This window comes from Chelonia mydas, chromosome 2 (genome assembly GCF_015237465.2).
Source record: "Chelonia mydas isolate rCheMyd1 chromosome 2, rCheMyd1.pri.v2, whole genome shotgun sequence".
Lineage (NCBI taxonomy): Eukaryota > Metazoa > Chordata > Testudines > Cheloniidae > Chelonia > Chelonia mydas.
In genome coordinates, this window is record NC_057850.1 from 89,330,677 (window position 1) to 89,346,235 (window position 15,559).

General features: G+C 40.7%; 1 protein-coding gene across 1 annotated transcript in view; it reads left to right on the forward strand.

Moving 5' to 3' along the window:
* The window catches only part of LOC102929707 (centrosomal protein of 192 kDa), a 207,766-nt gene that overhangs the window by 98,001 nt on the left and 94,206 nt on the right, over positions 1-15,559 (forward strand). The window contains exons 30-37 of the mRNA XM_043538822.1: positions 2,656-3,553; positions 6,257-6,405; positions 8,716-8,946; positions 11,966-12,091; positions 12,537-12,680; positions 13,280-13,343; positions 13,703-13,842; positions 13,949-14,041. Coding sequence (XP_043394757.1) covers positions 2,656-3,553; positions 6,257-6,405; positions 8,716-8,946; positions 11,966-12,091; positions 12,537-12,680; positions 13,280-13,343; positions 13,703-13,842; positions 13,949-14,041 — 1,845 coding nt within the window. The remainder of the gene's footprint in view (positions 1-2,655; positions 3,554-6,256; positions 6,406-8,715; positions 8,947-11,965; positions 12,092-12,536; positions 12,681-13,279; positions 13,344-13,702; positions 13,843-13,948; positions 14,042-15,559) is intronic.

Below are 15,559 nucleotides of genomic sequence, written 5' to 3' on the forward strand. Positions count from 1 at the left end.
AGCCACCATGAGCCTGTCTCAGCTGATCTGGGCCAGCTGTGGCCATACTGCTGGGCCTTGATTGTAATGTAAACATACCTATAGAAGAGAAGTTCGGAGATTTAACACCCCAGCTTTTTCAGTTGAAGACTGAGGATGCTCCAACTGTAGTTTTCTAATCCTTTGAAAAAATCTACGAAACCAGAAGAAAATTATTTTTTAACTTTAAAAAACATTAAACAGCTTTTTAAAAATAAAAACAAAACACAACAAAAAATCAGATTTTCATATGAGTTATAAAGGCAAAACACACTTCCCCATTTGCAGGTTAACTTTGATACAGTTTCTTATTTCTTGAGTCTTTGAGCCTCTGTATGTGGGCACTACATTGAGCAAATGATGCATTGGCAGTGTTTCACAGCACAGTTTTGATTTATGTTAGACTTTTCTCTTAAATGTAAACTCTCTTCCATGTGTTTCCATAATTCTATCCTTAAACCACTGTTCAGTAAAATCAGCTCATCTTATCTGTGAGCAAGCATGCTTTTCAAGTGACTGCCCCAACAAAATGAGTTATTTTAGTCCTTACCTCCTGGACTCTTGAAAGTATCAAAGTATTCAGTCAACACTACGGCATGAGAAACATTGATCTTGGTTGTAATTTTGAATTTTTATCTAGTGTTCATCATGCTAAGGTCCACAGATATGCAACAATGGGTACTTCACCCTGTTCATAGCATGGGAGCAGAACCAGCCAGACAACAGAGGAATGCCTCACCTCCTGAAATTTTTGCCACTTCTATTTGTCTCCAAGGCAGGCTTATCCAATCCTCTCAGCTATAGAGCTTTTCTGATAGATGCCATACGTTGACTTCAAATTTCTAGCTAACAATTCGGCTAATTTGTAATCATGTCCCAGGCCTGTACTTGGCTCTTAGGAAGTGTTTCCTCCCTGCTCAGTTCTCTCTTCTCAGTCCTTCTCTGGCTGGTGCTGCTTCAGGGTGAGAGCTAAGCTGAGAGCCAAAGATAAAAGGAAAAGTCTGTGTCCCCTTGCTCTTCCTCTTCTTATCAAGTGTCTCATTGAAGCTTGGCCTTCTCTGTGGGCAAAATATAGCTTCCATTTAGAAGCCTGGTTTAGGCAGGGTCACTCTAACCCCATCTCCTGGCCAAGAAGGGAGTTTGGCAGGGTTAGAAAAGCCAACTTCAATGCAAGCAGCGCATTTGCCCCATCTTTGAAGGGATTGATGCCAAAGGGCAGCACACCAGATGGAAGATTCCAAAATCCCTGGAGCCCACACCAGCAGTCATGCTCTTGATTGCAAAGCTCAATTGCCTCCTCCCCTCTCTTATCAGGCTGTGGTGGACAACAGTGGACGGAGCATGAGCACTGCCAGCACCAGAAAGTACAGTAAGGGATTTTTGGGTCCAGCTATCTACTTGCTGACACCTCTGTCAGAAGTCTCCCAGGGGTCCTTACTCATATTCCAAGATGGGGGCTTAATATTCAGTTAAGGTGGAAGTGGCCTATACTCAACAGTTGACAAAAAGGGGAGAAGAACTTGAATATTCAACCCTTCTTATCAACCGTTGAGAATAGGCCACTTCCACCTTAACTGAATTGGCCTCGATAGCAGTGACCCCACCGCACCACTTAGTAAGGCAATTCCCATCTTTTCATGTGCTGTAATATTTATACTGCTTACTGTTAGTGTCTAAGGTGCCACAAGGAACTAGTTGTTTTTGCTGATACAGACTAACATGGGCTACCCCTCTGAAAAGTGATCATCCAGAGTCAGATAAAAAACTGACATTTAAAGGTTCAGGTTTATTTAGTTAGGGGAACCCATCCCTTGCTCTACAGTAGAAGAAACTTTGGGATATTTATTAATTAATTTATTTATTTTTATTTAATTAATTTAGAAATGCAGTTAGCACAATATATACTTTAGGAAAGTGGGATGGAGTTACACTAGCCATGGAAGCTAACTTAACTGGTGGGAACTTGAGGAAGTGGGGCATTCCTCAGCAACTTACAGGTGTAGTTCTGTCCCCAAGTTCGAAGCAGGTGGAAGCACCTACTGTAATTGATCTGTGGACCTTATTACTAGAAGAAAGGGAACTTTCAGAAATTTGGTTAAACTTTATTCTGTCAAATGGCCCTGTACATCCTTCCAAGCAAAGATTCCTGATCCACTTTTTGGTATGTACCAATGTAAACCCTAATTGTTTTCCTATAATTAGGTTAGGCAGAATTCAATGTTTACTTTTTATAATTTTGATAGATAATATTAATGGTTATTTTAAGCTTTTCCTCTCCCCCTCAATTTTTATCTATTTTTAAATTTTCATAGTGGCAGGAAATTATGGTGAGGATATCAGACAATTATTTAATGACAGTAGATGATGATATTCAAAGTCAGCTTTATAACTGTTAAAACAGTGTCAACATCATATGTCAAAATATATAAAGTAAATATCCTTATACTCTAGTTTTCAAGCAGCATTTTTCTTTTTATGCCTATCCGTAAATTTTGATTTAGGGATGGAAATTTTTTTCATCAGTTTATGTACAGTGAAATTGACATTTACTGACCTTTACGGATAAAAATCTCATCCTTCCAAGCCTGCCTATAACTTGTAATATTAATGTGTGATATTTAACAACTTCTGTTCTAGAGTAATAATGCTAGTGAGTTGAGCACAACAATAATTCGAGCCAGTCCAACTCCATTAGTAGAACAGACTACTGAAAAACCTGAAGACTTCTCATGGCAAAGAAATAGAAGAGGAACATCATTAAACACTAGTCAGAGGAACGTGAATAAGAAATCAGAAGCAAGTGATTCTACAGGTACTAGCAACAAACTTGAAGATTCAGTACCTAACCATAAATTGTCCAGAGAGTGTTTGCCAAAAAGTGAAAATGAGTTTACATCTAGTCTTCCAAACACAACATCCAGTCAGAACGAAATGGGACATGTTAATCCAGCTTTACCAAGCAAGTCATGTGTCCTTCAGCCATTATCTGTTAATGTCGATACACCTGTAGCTTGGCAGGATTATACAAACAAAACAAAGAAGCCAGGATTATCCTCTTTAAATATGGTACCCGCATACAGTGCATTAGGTGTTTATATTCCATTAAATCAAAACACGTGTGGTGAACAGTATATTCCTATTTCAAGTTTCAAATCCCATGGATCTGCCTCTGAGACTCAGACAGAGTCTTCTGCAATTCCCACTCTACTTACTGGACGCTCACTTACAACAACAGCATTTGCTCAACAATACCTGGGAAACATTCAATCAAGTGGAAGTGTTGCTTTGCCTCAGTATGGTGGCAGCTGCACCGGTTGTTGTCTTCCAGCAGGACTTCCTTTTTCTAGCATCCCAGCAGGACACATTCAGAATTCAGTTACAGTAGGAATTCCTTTAGGTCCTGTTGGGCCTGGATTGTTGGGTACATCTTCCCTTTGTAATCCACACTCTGGTTCCTGGAACACGAATATTTTAAGTACAGAATCGCATATTGGGCAATCTAATGGAAGTAAACGGTGGGAGCCATCTGGGTTTGGTAAGTTTTTTTTTCTTTTCTAAATGTCATAATTTTGTTTAAAATACTGTTACTGATCAAAACAGTTTAAAATGGTAAATCATAAACTTAATGTACCCCAAGAAATAGAAACTTTGTATTTCACTGGTATACAGCTGCAGCTGTCATCTGGTTTGTTTCATATACACTGGTTTTATTCTTTCCCTCTTCATTTAATTTTTGTATTAAATCAACATTTACTTAAATAGTATCTCTGAGACTGATACACTGTTTTAGTCATTAGAAATACTAGGTCCTAGCATTCTTCTTTCTAGAGGATTTGGTAGGATCTTTAGGGAATGTGAGTGGTGACATGATGGAAGAAACCTGTACTGCAGTTCTTCCTGTTTCCAGCTGAGTGAGTCGGAGATGGTAAGTCACACGCCACCTAAAATCCAAGACTCTGCATTCTGTTCTACTCCCACAGGACATTAAAAGTGCTGTAGCTCTTGGGTTTTACCCTCACTTGCTGTCACTGCTCACCTCAGCCAAATATTTTCCTCTCCCTCAAGCAAAAAATAATTAAGTCCTGACATCCCCTTTTGAAGAAGAAAAAACTTTTGTCTTTCACTGTACTTTCTCCTTTGCTATTGAAAGCAGGAAATGGGAGCTCCTGACTTGGTTTTCGCATACCTTCTGTTGTTTCTTGTTTCTGACCTGGCTCCTCTCTTAAAGAGCATTAGAGGCACGTGAACACTCGACACTGAGGATATTTTAATCTCAAGCACTTCCATTGTTTTTGTATGTCTTTTTCTGGTTATGTGCTTTCTGAGATGAGATGACCGAAACTAAACTCAGTATTCAAGGTCAGGATGTGCCATTGATTTACCTCTGGCTCTGCAACCCTTGCAGAATTATTTACTTTAATACAAGCTAACATAGTGACACTTTTGACTGTTGCTCCTGAATTGAGTAAATATCTTAATTGAGCTTGTTCACAATCCCTTGGTCACCTTCCTGAATAGTTAGTTAAACTTACTAGCCATTGATATAACTAGTTCAGTCCGTTCCTTCCAAAGTCCATTATGTAAGTCTTAGGCAGATGCACAAAGTGTTGATACGTTCTGTTGTCCAGATTCCTGGCATTGTGAGGCTCTTCTAAAGATATTCTAATTCTGGTATGGAATTGGCTCACCTAAATTTTAACATCTCCGTAGTCACTCCCTTTTTCCATGAATTTAATTCATTTATACTGATCTTAGTATAGATCTCTACCTTAATGTTACATTAATGGTGCTCATTTAATTTAATTTTCCTTTTAAGAATGGGAGAATAAGGATAGATGGCTTCTAAATACAAGCATGTATTTCAGCTAAGGCAGCCCTAAAATAAAATTTATGGTTGTTGCAGGCATACAAAAAATGGCGATTTCAAACAATTTCAGACCTACTCAACTCGTAAACAGATTTAGTGTTAAGTTCTGTTGTAATAGGAGAGGTTTTTCAATTTAATGACACAAACCAGTGTTTAATTTATTTAGTGTTCTAGAACTTAGTTTAAAGAGTAGAAACCTAAAGTCAGCAGTCAGTTTTGTAATAAGTTATGACTTTAAGTAAATGAGCCTGTAAAGGAGTGGACTCACCCCTGCTGCTGGTCGTTGGGAATTAGCTCTTTTTTCCAACCTGGAGCTCCCTCTACAGGCCGGTGATCCACCCAGCTCTGGCCTTCATGTCCTTCACAGACGCTGGTGCCCCTTTCTCTGGGGTTCTGCCCCCTGACAGTACTCCCACACTCTGCCTCTGGGTCTCCCCTTCTTGGGGAACCCCAACCCACTATCCCCACCTTGCCTAAGTCTGGGCTACTGTCAGTCATCACCAAGCCCCCACTGCATGGGGCAGACTGCAGTATAAAGGCCAGTCATCATAGGCAAGGGGGTTGGGACCTGTTGCCTTCCTCTGCCTCCCAGTACCTCTATGGGCCTTGGACCAGGCCCTACAGCCTGGGGAGTTGCCAACCTGGAGCGCCTCTGCTCAACCTGCTCCTTCCCCAACACTGCACCACCCTCAGTACGCTGTCAGGCAAGCAGCCAGGCCCTGCTCTCTCCCAGCCTGGAGAGAGACTGCTTGGGCCTCTGGCTCACAGCCTTTTTATACAGGCCAGTGGGTGCCTGATTGGGGCATGGCCCTGCTGCTGCTGCTGCTTCCCCAATCAGCCATCCCCAGCCACAGCCCTCTCTAGGGCTGCTTTTAACCCCTTCTATTTTAGGAGCAGGGTAGCTACCACGCTACAGAGCCTAATGAGTATTGTGATGCTGGATGCTTACAGAAACAGCACATTTCCTGTAAGGTGTACATAATGAAGCCCATAGTTACTATTTGATGCGAAACCTTAAACTGCATACAGTTCAGCTAGTACTGTTTTTTTTTGTTGGCTCGAGTAACTGTATTTGGCGCAGTTCTCTTAAACATCCTTGTTTTTAAGGACACTAGAATCTTGAATGCTTAACTAAAATGCTCAAGTTCAAGTTTATGGGGAAACATTCCCAGGAAATATCAGACCAGTGTTAGTAATGCTTGAAATGAGGGTGTATTTGTCAAGCCAGGTTATGAACTATTTTAACTCCATGACCAATTTGATAGTCTGGTTTAGTTACCTTTATCAGGGTGCTCATGATAAAAATTGTAGATAGATATATTAGTAGATATACTAATATTGGTAATTAATAGAGATGGTTTTCTTTCATAGGACATGTGAGAGTACCAGAAGAGCTGAAGTTCCCCAATGCTTGTTGTGTAGGAATTGCATCACAAACTAATCTTGGTATTTTTAATCCAACTGAACGATGGTTGCAGGTCAGCATTGGAATATTCAGTATTTCAATTAATGGAGAAAAGGTAAGCTTTTTCAGTATAGCTTTTAGTGTACAGTACAATATTTAAAATGCTAGGGACAGTGACTATAGAGTCCTATGAACTCTTAAACTCTTTCTAAACTCGTCCCCTCCTGCAGTTTTAATGCATCAAAAATTTAAACTCCATTCCTTTCCTGCTATTATGACTCAAATTCCAGTGGAAAAAAAGTTTTGTGGTTGGCTTCTTCCACACTAGTTGGTGCTTATTTTTTTTCCTTCTCTTAGCATGTAGCCTCTACTACATTAGTAGCTTCTTATCAGCTATGCACTCATGATCCCAACTTAAATCCCTGCATGGTAGGTGGTGCAAACATCTACCTACCAAACTCACCAGAAATTTGTTGCCACGTCTACAAAGGTTGATATCTCTGGGGTGAAACTTCCAAAACATCTCACTGATGGTACTTTAAGAAGAAGAGGCTGCATAAGCCCAAACATCAAGAAGGCGAGATCTTTGACACTGAGAGAGAAAAATATGAGATGATAACAACGCAAGGCAGACCAGAAGACAGTGGACTTGCAAATCCTGTCAATAATCAAGAAGGTGCCTCAGCTCTGTGGCTACCTGCGTTCTGTATTTTCTCTCTCCAATGGAGTTTAGCCTCACAAATTGGTGTTCTAAATTTTCTGAAAACACATTAAAATTGGGGAAAAAACTGGAGGGGGAAAAAAAACAAAACAAAAAACAAAAGCTGGCTGATACTTAGTACAGCTTTAACATTTGAAACCAGAACTGGTAAATATTTACATTGAGTTTTATGTAGCAGCTTACTCTTCTTGTGTACTCTGCTCTGGAACAGCCTTAAGATTTTTTTACTGTGTAAGCTATATTACTTCGTTTTGTAAAACTAGTTCTTCATGTACAAAGTCTATAGGAGTAGTGGAGAACAAACACAAATATGTTCATGTTGCAGGAAACTGAGGATGTAAAACATTCCTTCTTCTACAGTAACTCCTCTCTTAATGTTGTAGTTATGTTCCTGAAAAATGTGACTTTAAGCGAAACAATGTTAAGCGAATCCAGTTTCCCCATAAGAATTAATGTAAATGCGGGCATTAGGTTCCAGGGAAATTTTTTTCACCGGACAAAAGACAATATTTTTTTATAAATATATAATACACATACACAGTATAAGTTTCAAACAATTTAATACTATACACAGCAATGATTGTGAAGCTTGGTTGAGGTGGTAAAGTAAGAGGGTGGAGTATTTCCCAGGTAAGGCCTTACTGCTAAACGATGAACTGGCATTCGGCTGAGCCCTCAAGGGTTAACACGTTGTTAATGTAGCCTCACATTCTACAAGGCAGCACAAATGGAGGGAGGGGAGACAGCATGGCAGACGGACACACACCCTATGTGTGGGGGGGAGAGAGAGATGTGCATTGCCCCTTTAAGTACGCTGACACAACATTCTAAGTACATTGCCTTTAAAAAGATCAGGAAGGTGAGATAGCAGCTGCGGCCAGCTCTCTCTGTCCTGAGCTCTGTTGTGTCTCCCTCCTGCTCTATATGGAGAAGGGGTAAGCGGGGGGGGGCAGCAGTAGGGGGAAATGGGGACACCCTCACATTAGTCCCCCTCTTCCCCCCCTCCCCTGTACAGCAAGCAGGAGGCTCCTAGGAGCAGCTCCAAGGCAGAGGGCAGGAGCAGCACATGGCAGTGTGGGGAGGAACAGCTAAACTGCTGGAAATTGGTAGCCTGCTGGGCAGCTGCTGCACAGGCAACTTAGGGGAATGGGGAGCTGATGCGGGGCTGCCGGTCCACCCTGGTTCCAAGCCCCCACCAGCTAGCTCCAACGGGCTGCTCTTCCTGCAAGCGGTGGACAAAGCAGGTGGCTGCCAAACAACATAAGGGAGCATTGCACAACTTTAAACGAGCATGTTCCCTAATTGATCAGCAACGTAACAATGAAACAACTTTAACTGGGACGACTTTAAGTGAGGAGTTACTGTACTTGTTCTATACAGTCTTGTGTATATTACAATAAGCTACAGGCCCTGAGCAGGCCAGTGATCTTGGTTCTGTACAAACTGGGGGAAGGATTTTTCCAAAAACTGAAAATATAAAATTCAACTGATGCAACAGTTGGATGAGACAGACACATGGGGAAACGGGCAGGAGAAGGTAACATTAAAACCATTAAGCAAAAACATGATCAACAGGTATCAGTTTACCACCTACCAAGCCGTTGTTAGATAGCTTTGTGGGCATCATCTTAGAGGTAAGTCTTAAGGGTGGAATACTTAGCCTTTTTTTACTTTTGCAGAAACTAACAAGGCTTATTTTTTTAGATGGATCCTCTGAAATATCAGTGTCTAGTGTTCAAGAACAAAACCATCATAGGACCTCATTCTACAGAAGAGCTGAAAATACTTTTCTTACCTTGTCATCCTGGAATCTTCCAGTGTGTCCTCAGTATTTCATCTTGGCCGGTTTCTGCAGATACTGAGACAATAGTCCAGGCAGAAGCTTTGGCAACTAGGGTAGTTTTGACAGCAGTTGCTGAAAATCCTAATCTCAAGGTAAGAAGCAGTTTGTTATATTGAACTGGTGTATTCTTATGTGTTTGCTTTTTCTAAATAGTTAAAAACTATTTGGAGAGCTCAAGATTACTTTATTTTGAAAAGAGATGAGGATACTTCATGTAAATGACAAGGTACCCGAGGTATAACCTTTAACCCAAGATACTTAGCAAAATTTATTTGCGGAAGGGCCCCTATATGGGGCATTGGAGACTACTGCTTCATGGGTAATTGGCATTTTGCCTATGCTAAGGGATGGTGCACAGTTTCTCATTTCCTTTAGTCTTAATAGTTGGGTGGCTAAATATGAGGAATAAGTAAGTTTTCTTATTTGAGTAATTGTCCACAGAGATCCTCCTTTGGTGCACATACTCTGTTTGTGAGATTGGATTTTTTTGGCCGTGTGTGTGTGTGTGTGTGTGTGTGTGAGAGAGAGAGAACCATTCTTGTGCCGTGGATGCTCATATGCTCCTCCACTTGGGCCCTTTACCCTTCATCAAGCTGGTCGGTGGTTTCTACTAACTTCTGAAGAAAACACTTGATCTAACCATTCATTCCTGTCTGTTCAATGCTGGTTAAAACAAGGAGGCAAGCCTGGTTTTGAAAACAGAAAAACCTATTCTGGAGTCTCAACTGTGGCAAATTCTTGCTGTCTCAGGAGCTGATCAATTTGTCCTCGGTTCTACGCTGTCACTGAAGTGTTCCTGTTGGAGTCTTTGTGAATTTGAGTGAGCAAGTCAGTTCCTTGACCCAGTTAAATTGTCACAAAATGGGTGACGTTTCTGGTTCTGTGATTCCAGTCCTAATGCCATGGGCATGCTTTCAAATATAGCTGCTCCAGCTTTGTATACTTGCCTGTTGGTCATGCTGCTCAAAGCTCTCTTGCCTGTCTCTGGAGTTACTAGTTCTCTTTTCCTCACCTGTTGCTTGGAAATTAAGTTTGTAACCAGGAATAGTCTTTGGTTGCCACCATCACTCAGATTGGAGGGTAGTCATGACTAATTCGTTGCTTGGGGTACAATTCCATTGTGGCGTAAGTATGCTGATCAGGAGAATGTTCTGCTGCTTACTAGGAGTCATTTGTTAGTTACAACTTGCGTCTTAAACTAGGGAGAAGCCAAACACTGTCATATATTAATCAGGAACCAAAGAGCAGGGGATAGCGACAGAGGCTTGTTTAGTACTTTGTAAGCAAAGATCTGTTTTGTGTTTCTCTGAGCCAACTCTTCTGCCGAGGTTTTGAAATCCAGGATACAAGCAGCTGAGCTGTGGCTAGTACCACCTGGAAAAATGTGAAAAGACACAACTTCAGCACTCTCCTGTCTTTCTGCAGTGGGGAACTTCAAGGTGGATAAAAGCTTTCAAGTAAAATGTGGAGAGGATGGGGTGAGAATGAGAGGCAAGCTGCAGACTTTGCTGGCCCCTGAAAAACCTCTGATTCCCTCCTTGACTTTGACTTCCTGTGTTTGCCTTCAAAGATAAAATCTGAATAGAATCATCCTGTGGTAACCCTAGATACCCACAAAGGGCCGTGGTTTGCTGGAAATGCTAAATCTCTATGGATACAAACTTACCCTTTCTGGTCTTCCCATCCTCCCCAGCTATACCTTTTTTATGTCATCAAAAAGATAGAAATCACTTAAGCAAAAAGATAATTCTTGATGTTGAAAAATTTTTGAGCAGGTTTTTACTGTGCTCATAGATAGGAAGTCTAAAACTGCATATTTCGTTCTTGGTAACCTTCAGAATCTGGTGAATAGATTCAAATACCACATTTAAGATGATTGTTTTACAGGATTGTATGGATAAAGGCTTAGGGTCCAAGTGGCAATGCATGTTCTTCAAAGGGCCTGAAGCAGAGCTTTATGTTATGAGTCCTCATTCAGAAGTGACTTATCTTGCAAAGTGTATACTCTGGTCTCCTTTGGTCATGCATTCTAGTTCTTAAATCATCCTGTCATGTTCTCTTTGAACTCTTGAGAGATTCTCCGATATCTGCTTCATTCATGTCTATTTCCTTAATCAGAGTGGGGAGTTACAAACACTCTACCTATTTCATCAGGATGTGGAACGTGTTTGATCACTATTTCATTTCCGGGTAGTACTTTTCAAAATATTCACAAATGTGAGCATTGTCAGTCTCATTCATTAGAGAGCTTTTCTTTATCCTGTCTGCACCTTCTGATTGGAAGACTTCTTACCATGATCTGTACTGCACAGAATGACTCTAAGGAATTCTGTTGAAATAGCAATTATTTCTTATGTATCTTTTCAGCTTCTCAGAGATGGATAGCATCTCTTTATTGAAATAAAGGTTTTAAGGTCACTAATGGGTAGCTATTCAAAATGTAAGTGTACATTAATAAGTTAACAAAAATCAAAATTTACTCTTCTGTGAATACCTCAGTGCAGCATGTAACTTGGTTCAGTTCTTGATATTACCAGTACGTGAACATTATACGTATCCTTTCATTCCTGTTTAACAATCTTTTTAGCAGCCTATGAACAAACGTTCTTAGTGTAGTTCTCAGAAGGTTCAATTTTTGTTTTTTCCCTCAAACTGTCCTCCTGAGATCTCACCTGTAAATCAAGTGAATCTTGAAGAAAGGATAATAAGTTTTTGATTAAATAAGCTGATTTCATGAAGTGTTTATATCAGACAAAACACACTTCTAAAATTAAACATCAGGTTTGTGTTCTCCGTGAGATGTGAATTCTGCATTTTTACTGAGCTGCTTCCACAATGCTGCTGTTAAATTCCTGTGTCCTGATGCCCAGCCTGTTCCACTACTGCTGGCCTTGTGTGCTTTACCCTGCCTACCCCATAGAAATAGATTCAGGCTCAAAGTGTGGGAGACAGTCCATCGGATGGTGCTGCTTGTTGGTGTCAAAGCCAACTTCTCACTTCTGACAGCAGGGGAACTCCGTTGTATTGCTGGGTGCAGGGAAGCAGAGAGGTAATGTAGAAAAGCATGGTCCTTCCCTCAAATTTATAAAGGCTATATCTGTCTAATATCAGGTGGAAGCAGGAAAGACAGATGGTCTAGATTTTGGTGACCTGTCATCTGGCAGCTGGAAGGCTCTCCCACTAAAACTAATCAACAAGACACATGCTTCTGTGCCCATCAGACTTATTATCAAAGCAGTAAGTACATTAAGTTATATATATCTAAAGGTGGAATCAGAGGACTGGAAGGGACCTCGAGAGGTCATCTAGTCCAATCCCCTGCACTCATGGCAGGACTAAGTGTTATCTAGACCATCCCTGACAGGTGTTTGTCTAACCTGCTCTTAAAAATCTCCAAATGATGGAATAAACTTTTCTGTAACACTAATTCTAGTAATCAGTGTTGATAAGGATGAACTTGTCATGGGAGAAGCATATTTTTAATGTATCTGTTATGGCTTTTTTCCTGTATTGCTAGGATATGTTTTCATAGAAGGATAATTTTGAATGATCAGTTCTATGACACCCTCAAAGGCTATACCCATACCTAGAGATGTGTCCTCAAAACTTCCATGTCTATAAATTACTTTTGAAAATATGGAGCTTAATATTTTATTTTTAAAAAGTGGTTTCATTATGACAGAATGCTGTAGCGTGGCGTTGTTTCACATTTTCCAAGGAACCAGTTAATACTTCTATTGAATGTTCACCTCAGACTGATGCAATCTCTCAGCTAGCAGCTCCGTCAGTTGTAAACCATGTGATACATGCAAGTTATGATGGACAAGTAAGTAGCTCATAGCAATATTAGTTTTTGCAATTGTTTCTCTAAAATGATTCTAGTTACAGATAACTGAATTCATACTAACTGTTTGTATGAAGGGTAGTGATGTGATCAATATTGTTTTCTTGTTGAGTTCATTTTGGTTTTCTGGTAGTGGGAGTGATCAGCCGGTAGTTTAACTGTAAGAGCGTTTTTGGGTGGTGGAGAGGGTAGGTAACTTTTTTATCTTCATAATTTAAAATATTAACTAAAAATCAAACTACTGGGATTTTCCAAGAAAGCGGATTCAAGATTATTCAGCGCTTTTACTTTACTGTTTAATTCCCTCTTACACTCCAGGTATGCTAAGGGAAACCTGGATAGCTTCTCTGTATATTAGCTCACTTTAACTAAGAAACTATTTTTGTAACCTATAAAAGGAGCCTTCATAGTAAAACGCTCTTTGGTTGTTTTGTCTTAGAAACACTGCTTTTCCGGATTTGAGTCTAGACATTTAAAGCTTCAGTATAATGAATGTCTTGTTCACACTGTCTATTGGACAGCTTAACAGTTGAAATTTTCAGTAGATGTGTGTAAAGTATCAAATATATTCCTTTTTTCAGGATCCTGAAAGCTTAGTAGTGTGGGTCCTGTTCCATGCACCAAAGAAACAAATCTCTCTTTCAGGTATAGTAGTTTGACTTCCATTGTAACTACTTTTGTGTGTTACAAGTTTCCTTTAGGACTAAAAGGATAAGTCACTAACGTAGATGAAACATTTCAGTAGCTTTTTTGCTCTGGTGCCCTAATCTGTGCACGTCCATCCTGGCATTGACAGATCAGTTTTAATACTTGAATATTGTGAAATTAAATACTCAAAATAAAAGTGCAGTTCTAACTTAAGTAATTAAGGCCCCCATTACCATAATAACCACTTCAAAATAAAATATTGAGCTTCAAGTTGGTTTTTAGTTCAGACATCAAACTTTAAGAATTTTGCAGGTAAAAAATGCTTGACACTCTTGTTGAATTTAAAATCCTTCTAGATATCTTGGGTCCAGCAGATGAGTTCTTAGCAAGAGTTGATGTAGAGGTTGACAGTCCAGGGCCTACTAGTGTGATAAAAAGTATTCCCCTCAGAGCAAGAGCTGGAACAGCTAGGATACATGCTCCGAAGGACTTACAGGTATGCTACAAAAAATTATAAATTAAGTATACTTTAGCTTCTTTGTTTTTGGTAGTTCTGCATTCTTTGTTGTAAAATACAACCACTTTTTTTGTTTGTTTTTAAGGCCATGTGTTTGTCTGCTAGTGTGGGTTCTTCAGCCAAGCAGCAGCTGCCTTTAAAGAATGCTGGAAATATTGAAGTCTATTTAAAAATTAAGGTAGGGAGACTTCTTACTTTTCTAAATAGTGGTCTTAAAATCATTGGTTTTGTGCTGCCCACATTGCATTGAAATTAGAGCTGGCCTCTGGAAGCCCCACAAACCTTGCAGTCCGGCTGTCTCTCTGGTTTTTTGGAGGGTCTGTAGCTGGCAAGGGTGTCCTCCATATTATTATTTTTTTAAGTAAAGTTTCCTGCCGCTTTGTTAGAAGAAGCCTTGAAAATTAAATCAGTCACTAGGGTTGGAAGTTTATTGTAGTGGTTTTTGTTCCCTGAAAGTCATAGGCTATTCAGTCACTTCTATAATTGCGTATGCGTGGCTTTGTGAGTATGTCAGTACTAAACAGCGAATTTTGTGAGTTTGCAGCTGTAGGTGGTACAGCTCTGGAGGTGGTACAGAGGCTCTGCGTGTCCAGTGCAGGGTTGATTCACTGCATCACACAATCAGGACTCTGAGTTGGGCCGGGCAGCCACGATTAGGAACTCCGGCCCTCTGGTTGGAGCGGAACAAGTGAAAAGTCTGTAGCTCTTAGCCTCCTGACTGGGGCTGACAATAACATGGCCCTCGGGCGAGGCAGAGCAAACAAAAACTTATCTCAGCGATCCCTGACGGTAATGCATAGTGGCAAGTGCAGGGTGGGGATAAGGGCAGGGCAACCTGGTCCAACCCAGGGCCCTAAGAAGCCGATGATCACCTTATTAAGGGTCAAGTGGCGGCTCCCAATGTGTTCCCTGCATCACTTCCTACCCTTAAGTCTCCTGCAGGGTTGTCCTCCACAGGCCGTGGCTTGGCATCTCTGTTTGCCTCTGTCAATAGGGGATCTCCCATAGTGTAGCCAGGGATACCCTACTTTGCAGTCTGGAGATGTGACAGTACTTCAGAAGGAGTTGGCAGTGCATGTCCATTCTCCTCCTCAACCAGCTCAGACTGGAGAGAGCTGCTTCCTTTTATACGCTCCCTCCACCAGAATCATGTGCAGCAATGTTGAGGGTCATGGCCACTTGGGCCTACAGTGAGTGATGAACTCCTGCTTGCCCAGTCCGGGGTTGATACACCCCGTCACACCACTCACACTATGCTTCAAGTTTCTTCCCCAGTTAGTTTCTGCAAGTGAGTCTGCTTTTTTTGCTCAGCACCCAGTATAGTCTCTCAGTATAGAAGGTGGGTTATCTACAGTAGTTGCATGAAACAGTGTGGAGTAAATGTGGGATTGAACAAAGGTTTCCTTCATTCTTATTCGTATTCAAATATTGACTTATGGCTTTGATCAAATCATTTAAGTTTTCTCTATCTCAAGTACAAGGGATAATAGCTTTAACTAGTCATCCAAATAACTCTCCAATAATGTGCAGTGGATATCTCTTTGGAGATGAGAGCTTGGGGAGAAAACCTAAGGGCAGAACAAAAGTGGATTCAGGAAAGGAAAAACAGTAATACTAGAGCAAGCTAAGAGTTGGACCATCTAGTATGGGATGAATATGAAAGAATAAGGGAATGGGGATGTTGATCTAAAAGAGA